Source organism: Trypanosoma brucei, chromosome 4 (assembly GCF_000210295.1).
Source record: "Trypanosoma brucei gambiense DAL972 chromosome 4, complete sequence".
Taxonomy (NCBI): domain Eukaryota; phylum Euglenozoa; class Kinetoplastea; order Trypanosomatida; family Trypanosomatidae; genus Trypanosoma; species Trypanosoma brucei.
The window spans coordinates 1,277,918-1,298,882 of NC_026737.1; the positions used below are offsets into that span (position 1 = coordinate 1,277,918).

At 47.4% G+C, this 20,965-nt stretch overlaps 9 protein-coding genes across 9 annotated transcripts; 1 reads left to right on the top strand and 8 right to left on the bottom strand.

The window, feature by feature from the left end:
- Window positions 1-225: 225 nt before the first annotated feature.
- Window positions 226-1,644, bottom strand: TbgDal_IV5020 (amino acid transporter, putative; the record flags this gene model as incomplete). Its single annotated transcript, XM_011774793.1, has 1 exon — window positions 226-1,644. One exon carries the CDS (start codon window positions 1,642-1,644, stop codon window positions 226-228), a length of 1,419 nt encoding a protein of 472 aa, XP_011773095.1.
- A 1,069-nt stretch (window positions 1,645-2,713) lies between these two features.
- TbgDal_IV5030 (hypothetical protein, unlikely) lies at window positions 2,714-3,016 on the bottom strand (the record flags this gene model as incomplete). Its single annotated transcript, XM_011774794.1, has 1 exon — window positions 2,714-3,016. The coding sequence occupies one exon, from the start codon at window positions 3,014-3,016 to the stop codon at window positions 2,714-2,716; it is 303 nt and encodes a 100-aa protein (XP_011773096.1).
- A 667-nt stretch (window positions 3,017-3,683) lies between these two features.
- Window positions 3,684-6,266, bottom strand: TbgDal_IV5040 (hypothetical protein, conserved; the record flags this gene model as incomplete). The annotated part of the gene is made up of 1 exon (XM_011774795.1): window positions 3,684-6,266. The coding sequence occupies one exon, from the start codon at window positions 6,264-6,266 to the stop codon at window positions 3,684-3,686; it is 2,583 nt and encodes an 860-aa protein (XP_011773097.1).
- A 1,080-nt stretch (window positions 6,267-7,346) lies between these two features.
- On the top strand, window positions 7,347-7,658 carry TbgDal_IV5050 (hypothetical protein, unlikely; the record flags this gene model as incomplete). Its single annotated transcript, XM_011774796.1, has 1 exon — window positions 7,347-7,658. The coding sequence occupies one exon, from the start codon at window positions 7,347-7,349 to the stop codon at window positions 7,656-7,658; it is 312 nt and encodes a 103-aa protein (XP_011773098.1).
- A 1,005-nt stretch (window positions 7,659-8,663) lies between these two features.
- Window positions 8,664-10,319, bottom strand: TbgDal_IV5060 (hypothetical protein, conserved; the record flags this gene model as incomplete). The annotated part of the gene is made up of 1 exon (XM_011774797.1): window positions 8,664-10,319. The coding sequence occupies one exon, from the start codon at window positions 10,317-10,319 to the stop codon at window positions 8,664-8,666; it is 1,656 nt and encodes a 551-aa protein (XP_011773099.1).
- A 2,016-nt stretch (window positions 10,320-12,335) lies between these two features.
- Window positions 12,336-13,844, bottom strand: TbgDal_IV5070 (T. brucei spp.-specific protein; the record flags this gene model as incomplete). Its single annotated transcript, XM_011774798.1, has 1 exon — window positions 12,336-13,844. One exon carries the CDS (start codon window positions 13,842-13,844, stop codon window positions 12,336-12,338), a length of 1,509 nt encoding a protein of 502 aa, XP_011773100.1.
- A 1,317-nt stretch (window positions 13,845-15,161) lies between these two features.
- On the bottom strand, window positions 15,162-16,577 carry TbgDal_IV5080 (3,2-trans-enoyl-CoA isomerase, mitochondrial precursor, putative; the record flags this gene model as incomplete). The annotated part of the gene is made up of 1 exon (XM_011774799.1): window positions 15,162-16,577. The coding sequence occupies one exon, from the start codon at window positions 16,575-16,577 to the stop codon at window positions 15,162-15,164; it is 1,416 nt and encodes a 471-aa protein (XP_011773101.1).
- A 1,679-nt stretch (window positions 16,578-18,256) lies between these two features.
- On the bottom strand, window positions 18,257-19,033 carry TbgDal_IV5090 (hypothetical protein, conserved; the record flags this gene model as incomplete). The annotated part of the gene is made up of 1 exon (XM_011774800.1): window positions 18,257-19,033. One exon carries the CDS (start codon window positions 19,031-19,033, stop codon window positions 18,257-18,259), a length of 777 nt encoding a protein of 258 aa, XP_011773102.1.
- Window positions 19,034-19,506: 473 nt separating this feature from the next.
- On the bottom strand, window positions 19,507-20,964 carry TbgDal_IV5100 (hypothetical protein, conserved; the record flags this gene model as incomplete). The annotated part of the gene is made up of 1 exon (XM_011774801.1): window positions 19,507-20,964. A coding segment is annotated over one exon (1,458 nt), but the record flags the coding sequence as incomplete, so codon positions are not given.
- Window position 20,965: the final 1 nt, after the last annotated feature.

The window sequence follows — 20,965 nt, forward strand, 5'->3', positions numbered from 1 at the left end:
GATAACATCACCGTTAGTGGATGAAGGAGTGGTTTCTTCTACGTGCTTATATAAAATTAGGAAAACCATTACACAAAATTAAATAAGAAGTTTACGATTAGAACACACCCATATTATCCACCGACATCAATAATTGACGACGCAGGAACTTCCCAACAAACAGGACCGCTAAAGAGTCAATGACAACTAAAGGACATCTGCGACTAAGGCATTTTTAATCAATTGTCAATTTCCCACCACTACGCCATGTATAGTGGCCCCCGTGCCAAACACAATGGCCAGCACACCACTAAGCAACAACGTATACGTCGCGATATAGTGAAAGGGCCCAACTTTCTGCCATGTAAATCCACCTGCATACAATAACAGCAGAGCAGGGAAAATGAATCCAAGAAGTCCACCAGAGATCGAACCAGCGAGGCCAAGTACTGTATTAATATTTGGAATAAATAGGCCACAAAGCAGCATAATTACGGAAAGGGTTACGACAGCAACACAGTGCTTCCAGAAGATCACCTTCTCCGCATCCCAACCAATAATGCTGTACAGCGCGTTACGGCATGCCATTCCGATTAAGGCGTAAGATGCGAATAGTTTTACGAGCAGACCGATGAATCCCACCATAATTGCCGGCTCCTTCACGGGGTCATACATCAATAACACGGAGCCTGTAACATCACGCCCAAAGTCAAGGTAACCGAAGAATGCTGTCATGGCATACAGCACGGAGCACGTTGCCATCGCGATGCTCGTGGCGACGATAAACTTGCGTACAGAGCGGTCTTCCATGTCCATGTAAACCTCATACGCCGTAATTTGTGAGACGTAGGCGAAAATGAACACCCCAAGTCCTTCGATGGCCTTGTTCCCACTGTTAAAAAGCACAATTGCAGCCACATCATTCCTACCCACGCTGACGTTCTTGATGTTTTCCGGCAACCCGTTCATACATGAATGCACCACAATAACGATCACAAGGTAGACAATGAAGCTAACAGCAAAGGTCGAGACATACCTCAAGGAATTCACCTCTCGTGGAATGGCGAGTGGTAGCATAAAACATAGCCACATGATGAAAGTCAGAAGGCGATTACCCCACTTCTCCTTAAGGAAGTCTGGCGCATCTGTACCCTTAAGTATTGCGCTGAGGATATCACCCACGGATATTACGTACGCCACACAGGCGCTGAAGCCATGAAAGGCACGGGTTGCGGCGACAAGGTAGGATCCCTTGGCACCAAACAATACTTTTGCCACACCCTCAAAGTCGTGTGTTTTTGTTTTGTCTGCGGCGACACCGAGGGCATATATGGAGAATATAGTCATAACAGTAATTATAATGAGGTATACAATAGCCATAACGAGTCCGCTACTGTTGGCAGCGGAGGGTAGACCGACGATACCAGCTCCAACGGTTGATGATGCGATGTTGAAAGCACTTGCGGCAATGCCTCCGGGTGGGATGGCGGTGGCCACAAATGTGCTCATCCGTGCAAGGAAGCCGGTTCCCTCCCGCTGCTCTTGTGACTTGGGGTCTACAGCCGCGTCGCAGCATCCGATTGGTTCGTTCCTGACTTCCATGGCGGTGGGAACCTCTCGGGAGCAGGAGTCAGTCACAATCGAGTCCGCGCCTTCGTTGCTCATATTCTCTTTGTACTGGTATACGTGTGTGTGTGTTTTGGTGTGCAGTCAAAAAAATGTAGAAGAGAGTATAGGAGAAGGGAAAAGCACATTTTGTGTTATTTCCATATAGTACCCCTTTTCTCTTCGCCAAAAACAATTTGCATTATCAATGTTTATATGCTATATGTTTTATTATTATTTTGTTTTATTTTTTGGTAAAGCCATTTTGCTGGTGTTTTCCATAATTTTTTAGACGGAATTTACTTTCAGTCCAACGAACTTCCATTCACATATTTCTTTTCGCACTATGAGGACACATATTTAGGTTTTCATGGCTTGCGTTGCTTCAATGCGCTGATAGAGTGTTAAAGAGGCTTGACAGCCGTGGAAGTGTGCGTGTTTATTCTTCTGTTGTCAATGCCGTTCCACCCTTTGTACGGTGGTGGACTTCTCGTTGCATCGCTGTTGGTACTAATTTTGCATCTCCCTTTATATATATATATATATATATTTCCTTTTCACTACCGCATTTAACTGGGGAACACTCCGTTAGAACCGGGGAGAAGTGAAACAACCCATAGCTTTGAGGAAGAGAAGAGAAGAGGGGAGAGGAGGGAAACTTATAAACCATAGTGATTAAGCGAATTGTTTTCGTAATTTTTCCAATCCATCAGCAATGTGAGAGGAAGAAATTGTATCCTTTCGCACAACATACAATTTTCGTAGCACAAAGGGAAGACAGAGGACCATATAATAAAGCGTACGAAATGTTAATATCTCCTGCCGCTGTTGGAAACGGCTATGTATGTATATATATATATATATAATTTATATTTTTTACTGTTTGTTTGTGTGTGATCTTCTTCATAAATAAATAGACACTTTTATCACTCGTTCGTTCAACTACGTATCGGGGATCCGGTTAAGTAATGGTGAAAAGCAACTCTTTTACACCTTAGATAAAACGCTACCACAAAACATGAAATGAAAGAAAACAAGACGGAACGGACCGAACGAAGTCTCTCACTCGTTTTTTTTTTCCATTCATTCTGCCACAGCAAGTAATAACAAGTAAGGAGACATAAAACAATTAATACGGGGGGTGGATATGAGTGTAAAAAAAAAAAGAATATGTGTATGTAACGCGTGCGAGAACCGTCCACAGCATAAATACATCACCGCTGCGACGTAAACGGGAGGGGAAACAAGATAGACACACACACACACACACATACACAAACGAAAAGAGAAAAAGGGACACAGTTAAACGATATCGAGCCACTTCCTCTTTCACATTTATTCTTCCACAGCCCCATTCACTTTCACTCAGCCAGTTACTGATTTCACTGCTGCTTTTCAGGCTGTTAAAAAGCAGCCGGGGTAACAAAAACATAAAACAAGGAACAGATAGAATCAGAGGCCGATAGTGACGAGCGCACAGATGTCACCGATGTAAACAAAAATACAAGAGAAAAAAGAATGAAAACAACAAAAACCAAACGAAACAAGGACCAAACGGACGGATATACTCCTTGAGACACCGATAAATGCGTGGGTGTTGATTGTGGGTGAGGGAAGATCGTACGATGAAATTGACGTAACAGTAATAATAATAATAATATCGACCGCTTTCAAACAGACGTAACAACAATAGTAATGCGACGAGAAAGGGAAGTAGTTATGGCGATACACATATGTGCGGTGGTGGGAAATATAGAGGCGGCAGTGGGGAACTGGCGAAAAAACTTCGTCATATTGCTTGTGTTTGCCCCAACTTCTGTCACTTTCGCGCAACTAACGACTAAAAGAAGTCACATGCCCACCTCATTCCTCTCTTTAGTCAGTCCCCTGTCGCCTCATTTTCCCTTCCCCCCTTTCTTCGTTTTTCTTTTTTTTTAAAAAAAAAAGTTTCCTCCGTTTAGGATCCTTAATAACATTTTGCTAGATCTTCGAGATGCCTAGTGTGCAGCCACCTTCAACCCTCAACCCCTCTAGAATGTCCTCTGTTCTTCCTTTTTTTCTTAAAAAAAAACGAGCACCAGGCGCTGTTGCGATTATATCTAGGGCAACCGTTGCTGCTCTCGGTTCTGCATTTCATTCACGACCACTTGTTGTTGTGAGCCCTCCATTTCTTCTTCTACGTCGAGTGCTTGTCCCTCCGCTCGTCGTTGCCGTCGGCGCCGCAACCAGTCATGAATAACTGTTGACAACGACGTCCCGAATGTGGCATAGCCGAGGAACAGCACTGCGCCGGTACAGGGCGACGCCTCCCACGACCACACGATGCTGCTCGTGCGGTAGATGAACAGCTTCACCAAAAAACCAAGTGCTAACGCTTGCAACACCCCACCCACGAAGATCAACACTATTATGCACGTGTTCCTTCGGGTCCAAAACGGGGGAAGAGTTTGGAAGGCCATCAAATAAGCCAGTGTCTCTGGATCCGTGTGAAAATTGGCATACACTGCAGAAAACGCAAATGCCGCCAGCATTGTCAACATAAATTGCAGAAATACGGTGAGGATAACTCCATCGAACTCAAACATTGTACCATAGGAAACGGCATGCCACGGCGCGCGGCAGGTCATCTCACCAAACGTTACGCGCTGACCCGCAGTAACAGCTACAAAGGCGAATACGCTGCTGAGTACCAGCAGAAGACCGGAGCCGACTCCTTTTAAATTCTTCACTACTAGAGCGCGGCGGCTTATGGGGACACGAAAGGGCTTTTTGCATATTTCACAGCGGTCTACGTTGCGGATGTTGCGTTTGGTGCTTTCGATGCGCCACTTGTCAAGGCAAGAGGCATGAATCCACCGAACAGAGCCTATACACTCACACGCAGATATTACTGGCTCCTCGGATTCGTCGTCGCGGCAAATGCGGCAGATACGCTCCCCTTCATCCTCCTCATCCCCAACCGCTTTCGTCTGCTCGCTACAACTCACTGCGGGTACTGAAGGCGCGGCATTCCTCTGCTCAACCTCAGTTTCTGAATAAATGCTATAGTTGTTGTTGTTACTGCAATTACTACCATTGTTCACTGCATTTCGTGATAGAGAGGCGGCGGCGGCTGTGGAGCCTGCATATTCGTCTCTCGCATCACCAAACGGCTTGGGCGCCTTCTTCGGACTCGCTATGAGCGGTCGCTTTAAATTACTGCGCGTGTTGTCTTCGTTGTCGTCCAGATCCATGTCAACCATGTCCTCCAATATGACGACATCATCCGCTCGTAGTCCCCCCTTCGGTGCATGTGGTGGTATAAATTCCATCCGAACGGCTGTTGTCCCACTCGAGGCCTCCCTAAACTCTTGCTCGCTGGGATTTCCACGCCCTCCTTCCTCTTCCAGTGGACTTCGACTCCCGAGGTGTTGTGACTGAGGGTAGAAATTTGTGTCAACATCACCGTTATTACCATCGTTCATGTCCATACCCGTCGGTGTGAAGGTTGTTTGCTCCATGATGCGCCGATGTTGCTCTTCAAGCTGGCGCTGACGCTGTTCCTCCTGACGTCGTGCGCGTGTTCCCTGCACTAACTGGTAGAGATATGCGAAGAAGCGTACCAGTGTATTCCGTAGTGCCACTGCCGGATAAACCAACCACAATACCACATCAATATCCGCAAGGTAATCCTTCAACACATGCGCGTACATAAAGGTGATTGGTGCTGTGATTAACAGAATGAAAAGCGGAACACCCAGGGCGAAGACGTTTTGCATGAGGCGTTCCTTCTGCTTAGGGGTTTGTGTGATATACACCTTCACCTGGCAATCTTTGCCCACGCGGTAATAACTTCCACTCACCCCCAGTTGGGCGTTGAGCAAGACCACGTACGGTTGGGGTTCTGGTTCCGGTTCCACCCGCAGCATAACCATTGGTAGTAACTCACAGAAATTACTGGTGTCGAGCATCGTGACGATAGCATTCCAGAAAGCCTTCCACCCCCCCTTTTGTTCATGCTCTTCTTCTGTACCGCTTCCATCCCCTGGGTTGCCACCGCCGTTTCCCTCCTTTCTATTGGTTGCAGCGTACGCCACGCGCTCGGTGAGTGCCGTCAAGTTCACATCTTTCTTAGCACGTATCTCCACACTAACGAAGTAGCCTATACAATTGTCTGAAGGAATGTTGGCGTCGTAACGGTGACTCAGCAACTGCGTCACAACTTTGACCTCAGACCGCGTACTGCTCTCGAATTCCAGATAGCTCATAGTGTTGGGAGACACATGAACCACATACCCGCCCTGTGGCTGGGACGACCCGTTCATACTCATTCGGCTTCTCACTTCATTGCCTTGAGAGTTTCCCCTGCCTTCGTTATTCGTTTTCACAACGTCTGAAACGGAAGCTGTCTTCACCGTGAGGAGGTCAAGGATCGGGCGGTAATTCTCCGCCTTCTCGTGGCTGGTTCCGGTTTCACCGGTACCGCCACCTCCTTCATTACGAGCCGCTGCCTCGTGTGTGCTGACGGCGAGAGGTGTCACGTGTGATAACACACCAAAGAGCCGCTTCCACCCCTTCGGCTTCTGAAACTTCCCTTTTACCGTGTGCCGGTATTTTCGTTCCTGACCTCCGGCATTGGATAAAAGGGAGACGATTAGAACGGAGCATATGCCGAGTAAACACATGGAGCGGTTCGGAATCATCTTTTTTTTCCTTTTTGATGTAACCTCCAACACTTTACGTGTCCTCAATATTGAAAACAGTAATAGTAGTTGAACACGTCCTATGACACGCTCTTTTCACCAGTCTTTTTTCACGTTCTCTGTTTGTATATATATAAATATGTATATACTTAAGTGTGTATATATATCTATCGTTTTCTGTGTCCTTATTTGTCACCAATTGGGGATGTTTCCTTAGTTTTGCGGGCACTTACCACTAAAGGTAAAATACTGCCTAAAAAACAAAACAAAGACGTGTGAGCGTTGATAGTAATAATAACAACAGCTTTTATTAAAATTGTCTTACCCTCCCTATTCCTTTACGATTGCTGTGTGGTGTACTTGACTGTTACTACTTCCGGTTGGGAGGTGCAAAGGTACTTCAGTCACCTTTTGTTTTAATTCCAATCAGGTTTTCCTGTCCCTTCGGCCTCACTTATATGAGGAGTAGCGTTAGTGTTGTTATTCTCTTTTTTTCTCCCCTCCACCGAAATACTATTTCCCGCGATAAAAGGTCGTATGAAGAAAATGGAAGGAGCAAATTAGTAATTCTCGTCTACGCGCAAGAACATGTCGGGACATACAAAGACGCGCGCCCCCACGTAATGAGAAGCACAAAGACATGAACCAGATGTAACAACTTAGGAAACCACATAAGAGAATCTGATGTACTCCATGTGCACACACAAAAGCATGTATACGTAAACAAACAAACAAAATATACGTGTTTGTGCCTGAGGAAACGAACGTATAGATAAACAGAATCGTAAGTTGATCATGCTGAAACACACAGCTAGACTTGCTTCATTCACCGATAGGGTATTACGTGGGGTATGGTTTGAAATTGTTTTCGTCCGTGCAAACGCAATCCACAAACTTGTGCAGCTTCAGATCGTTGCGGTTCAGTAGAAGTCTCATCGCGTAACGCACCTCGGCGTTGACCGATGGATGCCCTGAAAGTTGTGTGAAGGAGTTACGGTTCACGTTGGTGCCTCTCCACAAAAGGACCTAAATACCCACCACCCCATACTTTGTATTTTCGCAATTAATTATAATAAGCACATGACATTAAATAAAACAAGAGTCCGTTCTGCAGGTTGGGGTGGTAATATACGAGCCAAATGCCATCAAGTTCAACATCTGCAGCGCCGCATGAACACACTCCTCGTACACTGCTACACTGTTACATTTCGGCGTATATCCTCAATCGTGAATTTTTCAGTAGCTGCAGGGGCAGCGGTGGGGTCTTGGCGATTGTTTATATATACACACACACACACACACACACACACACACACTCATTTGCAAGCATTTGAAGCGTTTTTTTGTACTTCACTATCATTCCTTTATGAAAGGCGCCCCCAGCAACACTAAAAGTGGCCATTACCGTGTCCGTGCAGTTTCAGCATCAACAATAAGAAAAGGGAGTAGACACCGAACAATTATTAGTTCAAAACTCAGTGACATCTTTATTTATATGCATCGGTATGGTCATTACCTCCCCCCACCTCTCAGCCACTTTCACTCCAAACGTTGGACTCGGGAACTGGCGCACTTCGAATATTGACTCATTTGTTGCTGTGGTCCGCTTTCCACCTTTCCCATTCTCTTCCTTAGTCTCGCACTTCGAAAACTAATACGAATCAGGAAAATGTCGCGAGTGGATAGATGTATTGCAGGTATAAACATGTAGTGTTATTCAAGAGGCGAGGCGGTAGCACTGAAACAATGTAGTAAAATTTTAAGAAAATTAGGATCTGATGTTCGAGCCCCCACAGGTGTCATTTAGTAAGATTAAGTAATGTGACCAGTTAAATTGGTCCCTTATGCAAATGATGAAGGTTGCGGCTAGGAGAACGCATACAACCGCTCTCAAGCATGTGAGTTACTCCCCCAAGAACCTACGAAAGGAAAAAAAAACAAGTTAACTCGGCCGCATGTCTCCCGTTTCGTTCGATGCTACGTGTGACAACAGAGTAAGAAGACGACCAAAGCCCAGGAAAGCATCCCACTAAGAAATAGAGTAAAAAGAACCTTATAGCAGTAGACAGCGTACGAAGTCGGTGCTGTGAAGCGTTAATACTCGAACATGTTTGCGTTAGGAGACTAGAGGAGAGGAATGATAAAGAAAGAATAGTATAAACTCGGGGTGTCTGTAGAACACCATGAACATAAAAGATTTCTCCACGGAAAAATATACTCGCAGACCGTTGAAAACCCCACTCCTTAGGCTTACTGGCCCCTTGTAATCCCAAGAATGAGGAAAGACGTGGCTCAGGGACGACTGATAAACGATGATCCTGAAGAGGGTTATTTGGGTAAGGGCGGGTTCTTCACTTGCTTTCCACATCGGACAAGAAGTTACAGCACGGCACCGCACTAATGAAAGACAAACTTGTCAGGTCTTCCCCTGATCCAACAGTACACCGGGTAGACGAGCACCATGAGCATACAGGCACCCATTACGCCCACCATGGCCCAAAATTGTGTGGTGGAATCACCTGCTCGCCATGGGACGTGAAATTCAAGTGCCCATTGGGAAGCTACAATGGTTGGTGGAATAGATATCAAAGCGACGTAACCCAATGTGACGTTTAAAGTATCTGACTTGTTGCTGTTGCAGTTGTTCGTGGCGGACGCTCCTGACGAATAGATGATGATGGAGTTGGTGAGAACCCTGCGGGCATTGTCCAACTTGAAGAGTGTGGGTAAGATGTGGCGAGCGATGTCCACGTAACTACTGGCATACCGCACTACTGTATCGAGTTTAGATGTCGTGCTTGTGTTCATGAATGACAAAAGCACGCGCACAGTGGGCCGGTTTAGAAGCTCCAGAACGGTTACTTTGCTCATCAGAATCCGGCGGTGCACTGAAAGATTCCGACGCAGAAGCTGAACGCGCCGCAATACGTCCGCCTGGTCCGACGGCCGCTGACGCACAAGTGGCAACATCGATTCAATCTCGTCCACCTCGTTATTAACAACCGTTATATCGGGAAGGAACGCCATGTACAGTTCGTCTAGCATGGTTAACGCAAACAAAGATGTGGAAAGCAAATTTTGCGGTTTAATGTCTTCACCACCGCTGGCATCCTGCAGGTGGCGAATAAGACGATGCGAAATATACTCCCATCCCTCTATTGCATGTTGCGGCCTCCATGTAACAACTCCATTACGGAAACACAATGCCTGTACGGATGTTAGTGCACCTGATTCACATGCGTCGAACAGGTTTGCTCGCAAATTTCTGGGTTGTTGTTGTTGATGTTTGCCAGGTCCTTCCACCTTCCCACCGATTTCTCCATTTCCCGCTGAGCGCAAGCAACACGGCATTGCACTCTGGGCCTGTAGAACAGTGATGCGGAGTTGTACATACTGCTCCTCCACAAACGCCCGCAGGCAATCCAGCTCAGTTGCATTGTCATAATAACTGTCAGCATCCTCCTGCGCTAACTCATTGGTTGCTCCATCAACGCCATTGCTCGGCGGGCAATCACCTGAATCATTTCTAATAGAGGCGGCAGCCAAAGCTCGCCACCTCCACTCTGTGTAGGGATTCACATTGACGAATTCGAAGAGAGCACTTAAGTCCTCCGGTTGCGGCACACCACTGGTGTCTATCCAAAAGAACGCGAGTGGCGGGTCAGATACCGCCGCTTCGTGTAGCAATCCGGTTAACGAGCCCATCCCCGTCAAATCCCTCCGCTCATAGATAATTCCGTCTGTGGATTGGGTTATCAGATGAAATCGCGGTGGCATCACCCCTGTGCAGCGTGGATGTGACGGCTCCCCAACACCGCCGGTGCATGTACATGATCCTTGTGGTACATTGCAAAGGCTGTCATCCTCCGATATGTAGAGTTTGTACGTGCCTTGCTTCAACTGATTGATACCTTCGCTGTGTCCAAACGTTGTTCCACGATCGCCCAGCTCCACATCGCCCTCACACGGTTGGTGGCCCATATGGGTTCCAACTCTCCAGTACCTGCGCACTTGCAACTTTGAGTATGATGTGTGTAATCTTCTGCTATACATGCATAAAAAGGGCAATGATAGAGAGAGAGAGAGAGAGAGGTGATCTCCCCCACAGTTTGGTTTGGTGGAGGAAAAACAATAGCATCGTTGCAAGCACACGCAACACACTAAGACAACATCTGTCGACGGCGGGGGAGCAATGAAGTATGAGGCAATGGTGAGAAAAGAGGTTAGAGGAAAATGTTCCCAACCTCATATTGGTTGCGGCCGCGGAGGTTGCCAAAACATAATTACGAAACAAAAAGGGATTAATAACAAAAATAATAAAAAGCGAAGGAAACAGGTACAGCGTATCATAATAACAATAACAATAATAATAATAGGGAAAACCGGTTAAGGGTACAAGGAGAAACTCCGTCAAGGCGGAGAAGGGGCAAACAGAAAGACAAAGAGAGAAGATATGGTGATAAACAAAAAGAACAGCGAAAAGAATTATGAAATTACGAATGCGAGCCGTCATGTATGAAAGGGATGCCGCGGCAAATACAGATTGGGCAGAATGGAGAATGATGGAGTGCGTAATCGCACACCCTTTTTTTTTCCCGCTCAATCCCTCTCCCTCTCTCTCTTCCCCCTAACCTTTACGTTATGTCCGTCTTACTTTTATTCCACCCCTCGTGTCTCGCACGAGAGTTTTTTTTAAAAAAAAAAATCAGGGTCACACAGTACACGCCCATCTACACGGTATCGATCCACAACTGATAGATACAATCGTAATATCAACTGTAATGATGGTACCCGCACACATATTTTAAGGGTGAAGTTGATCATTTCCTCTATTTACGACTGATTAACCACATGCTTGTTTACTCATTTCTGTATATGGGAATAATGCCCCCCCCCCTCCAATGCAAGCAGCTGTTGCTTCTATTTTCTTTTTTTTTTTTCGGTACAGTGAAGAAGCAAAAAAATGAACTGTAGTAATAATTTTATTCTTATTAAAGCAACGGCAACAAAACCAACGGTGCCGTTCAGGTTTGTGTGCATCGTAGCAAACCACTGATAGCACATTTATTTCGTTTTTTTTCTTTAGTTCGTGCACGTGACTCCTACTGTCTCATTTCGTTTTTTTTTCATTTCTCACAATTTCCTTTCTTTTCCCCCCTTAAAAACAATACAACGTAATTTTCTCGTGTAAAAATCCAGTACAGAACATCAAGTCGTAGTGGTCTGTCACAAACTCGATTTACACAGAAACCCAGAGGTTAGCCTGGCTTGAAGTGGACGGGAGGGGAAAGAAATATATATATATATATATATATATATATATACGAAATACAAAATTAAATGCATACGGATATTTTAAATATTTAGGTATTTCAATATATTTATTTTTAATCAGGGAGAAAGGGAGTTTGCGCACATATATATATATATATATATATATATATATTACTTATAGGTGCATTAGCAAAACTAAGCAAGAAGGAAAAGGAAAAAAATAATAACAGAAACAAGTGTTTTCACGGAACAGCGAACCGTAAAAAAGATCTCTTCGAAAACAATGGCAATAACGATATTAACGAAACCGCGGGTCTGGCGGAGGCGTACTCAACTTTTCAGTTCCTTCCGCCATTTCTTTTTTTTTTTTTACTTCTAACTTTCTGGATTGTATCTCTACGCATAAAGTTTCGCAGCATTTACAAACCCACCGAAAGACCTCTCTTGCATATAATTATAGGTAACGGCATCACGTCACTGATAAAACGTAACCAAGCCACAAATCAAAACAAAACACAGAAGGCGGGAAACAAACACAACAAATACAAAACAGTAAAATAAGAATAGCAGTGGTGGTGACAATAACGGTGAGATAAGCGGAGAAATGGTAAGCGCCAATAAAAGATTACAGACAGAAAAAAAAAAGGACTCTTCAAGTAACCGAGTATCCCAACGTGTGCGGATTCCTCTTTCCCCTTCTGGTTCTTTGATGATGTGAAGGACCTTTTTTTTTCTCCCCTTCCTTTACACCATCTCCAATGCAAAAAAAGTAATAATAATTATTATTATTACTTTTTATACCCCGTAGCAGAAACCGCGGACGGGAGACAATCGAGTCGACAGCTTTCCGCTTGCACGCGTTTCACCCCTCCCGGTTATTTCATCCGATAAAACGGGAGGCCGGACTTTATCCGGTTTCGCCTGAATGGGCGCCTTCGGGTCCGTCAAGTAACTCTCCATGTAGCAGTACTCCCGTGGCATTGGATGGTCAGATATTGCATTATCATACCTTTCATCAACTTGTGGGTCTTCTTGCTTGTATAAAAGGTGTTGAAAGTTTTGTCCACCGAGTAGTGAGTTCCTCGACTCCGCTAAAAATGGAGAAACGCTCATTTTGCAGCCTTCGTTATCATCCCTCCAATTTGCGTTCGTGTGAGGAGGAGCAGAGGGCGAGGTCGGCTCAATGTGAAGACAAACACCGCGGAATGTGCTGGAGTTGCTCCGCCACATTCCTGATGGCGCAAAGTTATAATCAGTGTTGCAAAAGTGAGTGTGCCCGGATTCCCCCGCAACCACATTTCTATACTGCGAAATGGTAGCTGTTGACGCTGTCGTCCAACCCCCTGTGGAGCTGGTGTTTACGGACGTCCGGTTGGATTGTGACATATCACTGTTGCAACGCCTCTCGAGAGATGCGGCAGCTCTATCAACACTACCGCATGTTGCTGGTGTGTAGATGCCGCTGTTGTCTAGGTCGATGGCGTAGAGATTCAATGCTCCAGTTGAGTTGAATTCATTACTCAAATAATGCACACCCTCATTCCTCGGTGAACACCCACTGGTGGCTTGTATGCCGCGAGTCTCAAGTTGTCGGCTCTCGCCACCGTTTACCGTCTGCTGGGTTTCTACATAACTTCCACCACCACTTTCCCCAAGTATGTAATAATCTGCAGTGCTTTTGTCGCCGTTGGAGGAGTTGTCAAGGCACTGCACCTGTTGCTGACCGGAGCGCAAGTTGCGTGCGCCTTGAGAGTGTGAAGCTACGGCACCGAGGGAACGGACGTTAAAAGCCGAGGACATGGTGAACAACCCGGTCTTGGCCTCCTCCGAGAAGTACTTCACGTAGTCGACATCATCAACTAACTGGCATTGCTCGGGCATTACGGGGCTCTCTCTGCCTTCAGGATTTAAACCAGGGAGTCGGCGGGGTTCGCGTGCGCCGTAGCGGTTGCGGGCAACTTGTTGCTGGTGTCTCGGCTGCTCGGCGCGAAGCAATTCCTGCTGCTGTAGCTGCCGTTCATACAGCCTCTGCTGCAAAAGTGCTTTTTGCCAGCCTGCGTTGGGGTGCCAAACTGCAGTTGTTGGTTGCATGGTTGCATAGGTGGCTACATGTCGGGCTGGGTAGCCGTGCTCAGTTGGATTAACGCTTTGAAAGCCCCGTGTGATGACCCCCTGAGGTTCCTCACCGTCACTACTTTCACTACTCAAATCGGGTGAATCATACATGGGGACACCTTCGAGAACAAAATCACAACCCCGACGCGCCCGCCACTGGCCTCGCTGTCTTTGGGTGACTTGCGCCATCTCCTCCTTCTTGCTTTTTGTGAGCTTTTCACCGACTCCAGACGCTCTTGTTGCTGGTGCGTAAGCGGTGGTGAGCAATTTTACCGTTCGTGTATAATGAAAAAAAGCGGTACCGGAAAGACGACAACCAACAGGCTATGCTGTAAAGAGGGAAAAAAAGAACTAGTGGGGAGGGACAGGAAAAGTGGATGTGCATGTAAAATTTGAGTTGCCACTCGACCACATTGCTGAACTGCTTGGATGGGGGAAGAGAGAGGGAGTTAAAATATACCATTATGGAAGTGACACAGATTAAGTGAAACAAATGAGCCTTATGCTCTTACACCTTCTCTGCGCTACACAGGGTCACGAATCGACCGGCCCGCCGGTTTGTAGTTTAGCGGGTCGATTGCAATTCGTGGCATCCGGCACAGTCCATCGACTTCTCATAGATTCGCACTCATCAGAATGGATCCCAACCAAGTAGCTACGACAACTTTAGTGTACGAGCCGAGTTCTCAAGACTGTTAGAACTCCTGCCCGCAGCTCATTTCGGCTTCAAGGCATTTGACACTACATCTGAAAGCAAAAGAAAAAATGTAAGTGCAAAGTACGTCGCATATCCGTCATCGTTTTCATTATTCCGCTGTTGCTGCTGCCAGGAGGGGGGAGAGGAGGGCTCTTAACCCCAGAAAACCCAATGAGACACCTAAAAGTTTATGCTCATTTCATTGAACACAATTGTAACCGTTGCTCATTACACTCAATGCGTTGCCGAGCCGCACTGAATATCTCTGCCCGTTCAATGATACACGATTTCCCTTCTAGTGGCTCTTCCGTTACTATTTGATGGCACTCAGATCTGCGTGTAAATGATCAAAAGAGTAGAGAAGTGAGTTAAGAAGTAACAGGAGTTAACGATGTGAAACTGCAAGAAGGACCAACGTGCACAAAAATACATGAGCGCGTGTGTGTACCGCAACCACGTGTGCGTTAAAAAAGCTATATTTGTTTGAACGACCATGGAACCTCTCCTCCTTCGACGATCCTTGTGTGCGGACGAGAAAATGCAGCATCACAACTCATATCCGGTTGGATTAAATCTTCCCCATTAAGGCACGACTCACCACCCTGCCTGGGTACTCCGCCCCGCTTCAACACCTCTTCGTTCTCTTTGTTAACGCTTGCTTTTGTTAGCACGAACGTACTTGTGCTTACAGCTGAGCCTTAGGTGAAATATGTATATTTATATATGTATCTTTATTGTTAATGTTACTGACCAAAGAAGGGTTCGTGCCATTTTCTCACCACAAAAGTGCCTGCAGTCGGGCCGTTGCTTCACTTCCTTACTGCCTTACCCTTTAAACGTGCCGTGAAAGCTTCAAGACTCTTCTGCACTTCCGGGTTCATCATAAGCTCCACGAAGAACTGCGTGTCATATTCTCTGTCTTCCTCGGAGCCAATGAACTGCAAGAACTCACGGCGGAGCATATCGCGCGACATCCAGCGCGACTGCTGCGGAACTGACAGGAAGCGCTCAACTTCCTTCACGGCTGCCTCGCGCAACTGGTGTTCCCCATCCACAACCAGATCAACCAAACCCATTCGAAGCGCCTCGTCAGCGGTGGGCGTTTCACCAAGTTGAAGCATCCTCTCAGCACGTCGCGAACCGAGAACGTACGCATAGGCGGGAATAACCCAGGGTGGTGTGGTGATGCCAAGTTTCGTCTCGTTGAGACCAATGCGGTACGGGCGGTCGGGTTTGTCAGCTGGGTGCCGGACCATCACGCGGGAATCACAACCGAGAGCGAGCACGCAGCCACCAGCCGGAGAATTGCCGCTAATCGCCCCGATGATTGGTTTCGGGAAGCTGTTGAGGATGAGCCACGTCTCCTGAAAGCTCTTCCAAAAGCGCCGGAGGCGCTCGGGTTCCGGGTTGTGCATTTCACTCATGTCCAGACCTGCCGAAAAAACAGTGGGTATCGAGGATGTCAAAATGATCGCCTTGCAGCTTTCGTCACTACCAAGCCACAACATCCAACTGTTGAATTCTTCAAAGAGCTCTAGACTGAGTGAGTTCACGGGTGCACGACTAAGTGCCACTGTTGTGATGCCCCGGTCACTCGTGTCTAACCGCAATAACCTTGGAGGCTCCGATGGCTTTCGTGGAGGTTCGAAGTCATCTTCTGCTTCTGTGCCGACTGCCGATGAGTGCATTTGCGGTTGCTGCTGCTGCTGCATGTGCTGTTGCTGGTGGAACTGCTGTTGCTGCATGTGTTGCTGTTGCTGGTGGAATTCCTGCTGCTGCATGTGTTGCTGTTGGTAGAATTGCTGCTGCTGCGGTGACATCTGGTGCTGGGTAGGAGCTGCCCCCCTCAGTGGTGGGGCGCGAAAGTTTGGAGGGACGTTACCTGGTGGTCCATGGAACGTTGTTTGCAAACGGGAGGCTACAGCCGCTGCCGGAACGACACCAGAAGTTCCAATGTTGACAATCAGGACGGACGAAGATCTATTAAGGGATGACAGGACGTTGCGACGCATAACTACTTGATCACTGCTTGTTTTTTTTTCCTCTTCAACTTTATTTTTGTGCTTAGTGTGAGTATGGGTCTTGTGCCTATGGTGCTCCCTGCGTGTGGTGAATAAACAAACAAACAAACAAACACGAAACAGAAATAGAAACAGAGAAGAAGGCAGGAAAAAGTCCAAGAAAGGTTGGGTGGGAAGTGAAGCAGTAGGTGACTGTGCGCCCATCCATTCCAAGCTTCCGCCTTTCTCCCCTTTTTCGGTTGAGTAATGTGGGGAAGTGTTTGGGAATCCCACTCACCCAACGGGGGTTAACCGAGACACAAAGAAGCGGGTGAAAACCGTGTCTCTTTGTTGCCTCACCCGCGGTACAAGCGGTGGGACGTTGTGAGAAAAGCATCACGTGCGTGCCATCACGGTGTACCATCTGCAGATGTGGGCTGTCATAGATTATATCGGTAGTTTCATCAGCTCTAGGGCAATATTTGCACAACTCACAGTTGTCCTCTCTTTTCTCAACAGTATGAATAACACAGCACTAGGCCCTCTTTAATCTCTTTGTCAATGTTCTCTCCAACACATGCGTCCGCCCCCTACAGACGGTAAGTTCGGCAACCACCACTGAATCTCTCAGTGCGTTGGTGGTCTCCTGGAGGGTGCTGACTGTAAACTCGTTGTTCCTTTTCATCGCATCAACAACATTGTTGCCATTGAAATCGTTGTTGTTGGAGGGGTGGGGGCACCGGTTGCCACCACACAAAAGTGGCATCTTATCCCCAAGGCGCGATATACAACAATCGAAATAGAATAGATGATTGTGTTGGAATTTGTTGAAACTCCATTGCTTGCATACAAGAGCAAGGCTTTGCTGCCGTTGGTGAAATCCTCCCCTCCATGCCAGCGCGGCTGGTGAAACGTATGCCGGATATTAGACGAGCAGACAACAGTGGCGCCCCTACTTGTGGCTCACTTACTTAACCATTGGTTTGAATTTTCTTGAATGCGGTAGATGAAGCGGGAAAAGCACGTGTGTGTGTCAGGGGGGGGGGGGTAAGAAGACATGTTTCCAAAACTGAGCCGGTGACGGTTTTCTTCCTGGAAATTGTGCAGGGCAACATCCAACCACGGATGCAATATAACATAGAGGGGGTAACAACTCACGGCAGATTCCTCGGAATTTCCATGGAGGGGGTCATAAGGACTGTTAACACAAAATTAATTACTTTTCAGCAAAGAAGGGCAGTCACGAGATTGGTTTAAAAGGCCACTAAACTTAAGAAAAAGAATACTTGAAGAAAAAACAAATGTTGAGAATGTACTCATCTTGGGCTGTGCTGTTCTAAACCCAGAAAAGGGACCGATTCCCGCCCTACGCGACCAAAAAACTAAAGTAAAGACGTCAACGACACAGTCAGAAAGAGTGTTTGCATGGTAAAAACTAAAATATTGGCAGTGCCAACGACCCACCGACACTTGGGGCTAAAGGAAGCCAGCGGCAAATTAGCGGAGATGAGGACTTCCAACCATTAAAAAAGGGGGGAAAAAAGACAAGCGTAAACTAATGTTAGGCAAAATTACGACCCCAAATAGAATGGACAATGATAAGGCAAGTCTCGCCATTGCGTAGCATTGCGCTACGCACACAATGTACCTCGCTGGAGGTATGAGAACAAAGAGTGAACAAATAATGAACCCACAACAAGGGTACCCTCCCCCTTCTTTGCTCCAACTGCGGAGTCAAAAAGATACAATGCTCTGTGATTTTCATATATCGCATCCCCACGGGGCAACAGCATATGCACAAAACCGTCGTTACAGAGAAGGGGGAAATCGACTTTGGACGAACAGGAGAGACTCTCCTCCCGTTATTCCATTCCTAGGCTTCCCTCAACCCCTGCCAACTGGGGTCACCTAAAAGAACTAAACGGTTCAGCAAAGACTTCACCTGCCATATTCTGAGTCTTCGTGGTTGATGTCGGTGTGCGAGCGCAACAGATGCTTCCCAGTGATTCGCTAGCTCTACGGTTTAATTTGCTGCTTTCCCGTGTGCAGCGCACTGAGGCGTCCGGTTCCTTATCAATAGTAATGTATTGTGCCGAACCGTAGAGAGCCGAAGACGGTTGGCTAATGTACAGCTCAAACACGCGATCAGTTGACAAGTCGCGAATCCTTTTGGGGTAACCCAGTTGGCATTTGCCGCAGTCATGGGCACCCAACACGGCACTCTCCTTCGCGCACTCGCGAGTTGCGAGGCATCCGTCGTTGATGGCAATATCTAACGTAGAACAGTTAGAGCTACTACGGCACAGTTCCTTACAGTCTTCGCACAGGGAAGGCACCGGGGTGAGTGGAATGTCCAGGGCGCTAAGCAACTGCCTGTTTTCATCCCCTATCAAAACCGCTCCGTTCACTCCTCCCCCAAGCGCCCGAAGTCGCCTGGTCTCACACAACACAGCGGGTGGCGGCAGCGCGTCAGGGGGCCTATGCCCGTTTGTAAAAAGCCTTAATACAATGTGGTTGTTACGAATAAGGCATACGAAGATGATAAAAACGATGCAAGTTAGGATAACTACAAAAAGAATGAACAACAACATGGCCACACCCACTCTCTCCATCGACACGTACTTCGGGGCGTTGGGATTGTGCGACGCAACGTGGTTCAAACTCCTTGATGAAGAATCCATGGGTGAAGTTCCTTTGTGCCTATGTGCGTGTAAATGGACAAGGGGGGAAATACCATGTTCAAAGAAGGTAGAAACAGAGGTTCAAAAACTCTTTTGCCCCGTTGAGCAAGTTGGTAACCATCGAAGATATTGCATTACCGCCGCGCCACAAGCACACAAAAGTTTAGACGTGGCCAAAGGACTGCCAACTCAGTTGTAGTGATGTCCATTAAAGGTGGGGGCAAGACGCGTCATTATTCTTCAACCTCATGAGACAATCTGTGGGTAGACCACATGAGCAGACTCATGCAAAAAGTCACAAATCAGTAGCGGAGAATGACGAAAAATTTAGCGAACAAGTTGGTGGCTCTGCCGTGCAGGTGCATGAGGCTCTCCGCCGCTCTACTTTCTCATCGGCTTCCACCACGTCAGTTACCTCCTACACGCACGTGAGCAGATACATTCGCCCATCCGCTTATCACATTGTGCTACAATTATAGACTACCGAGAATATGACCAAAGTATGCGTTGTTTCCATGTTCCTCTCTAAAGTATTCACACAGTTGTGGGCGGACGCGGAGTGCTTCGATGAGGACCTGATCTGGCAGGTTTACGAGGAAGCTGCTGCACTCACGGTAGTGCATCTCTGCGAAGAGGAGGACACCGCGCCACAGCTGAACATCCTTTTCCCATGTTCCGTCCTTCGCTAGTGGAAGTAAGACCTCCTGATGGACAAATCGAACGAGGTCCACGGCCGCGCGTGGTGGGTGGAGACCGCAGGCGAAAATCAGTGTTGCCATCAACTGTGAGGGAACTTTTGTAGCTCCAGTGTTCTTCATTAACTGTCGCACTGCCCCTTTGATTTCTGCTGGTCCGTAGAGGTATTCGGTCGTGCTCTCGTCGAAGGTCCGCCGCAGTTTTAGCAGCACACAAATCACCTCTTTCGTTGTGAGGGCACTGAGGGGAAGATTCTCAGCGATGCGCGAGGTTTCGCCTTCCGCTGTCCTTGCTTTTGCGTTGTTACCAACCACACTGCCATCAGGAGACTGGGGGCCGGAGGAACTGAGAATGCCACGTGTTTCTGCATGAGTCCTCATTGGTGTCTCCACAACAGTTGAGTGGGGAGAGGATTGATGAGCTTTGCTTTGATATGCATCCCCATCGCGTACTCCACGTGTAGCGTGATGCAAATAAACAAGAAGATCCACACGCGAAACCCCGCGTGGGGAGCCGTCACTAAACTGCACTGGTGAGCGGACAAGGACTTCTTGTGCAACATCGCGAATGAGCTGAGACATTTCCTCCTCGCTCATGCGCATCGACTCTGGTGCTGTGTCATTGTCCATTGTTTCCTCGGCCCGTTGCTGGAGCTGTTGTTCCACAAAGTGCAGAAACGAACGGAGGTAAGTCCTCTTAAGCTCCTCCATCGGAATGAGACTCATAAAAGGGGCAATAAACCGCACGTCGTGAAGGGACGCAGGCGATTCCCGCACGCTTACCACGTCAGCGGGCTCACCGTTGCTCGCGAGAGCACTGTGATATACGAAAGGTATTTCGCTATTTTCATACATCACACGTGCGTGGCCGAGCAGAGCTGCGGCTATTCCCTCCAGATCCGCTGCTGATACCTCACCACCTTTCCCCATCGACCGTAGCTCAGCACTAACCGCCCACAATATCCTCTGAACAAGCATCGTGGCACTGTTGCTGTACCGACGGAGATACGGCATCACATTCGACATGAAGGAGAGGGCGTCCGTTTGAAAGAGCCGCTGACACATGCGGCGCACGTCTACATGATCAGCAAGCAATTGGACCATGGCGGTGTTTTGCCGTTCGACGCACTCTTTAAACACGTCAAGAAGTGCTGGAATGAGCTCACGCGGTTGCCGGGCACACAACATAAGGAATGGCCCAAGATGGCGGTCCAGTGCTTCGGTCAGCTTCTGTAAC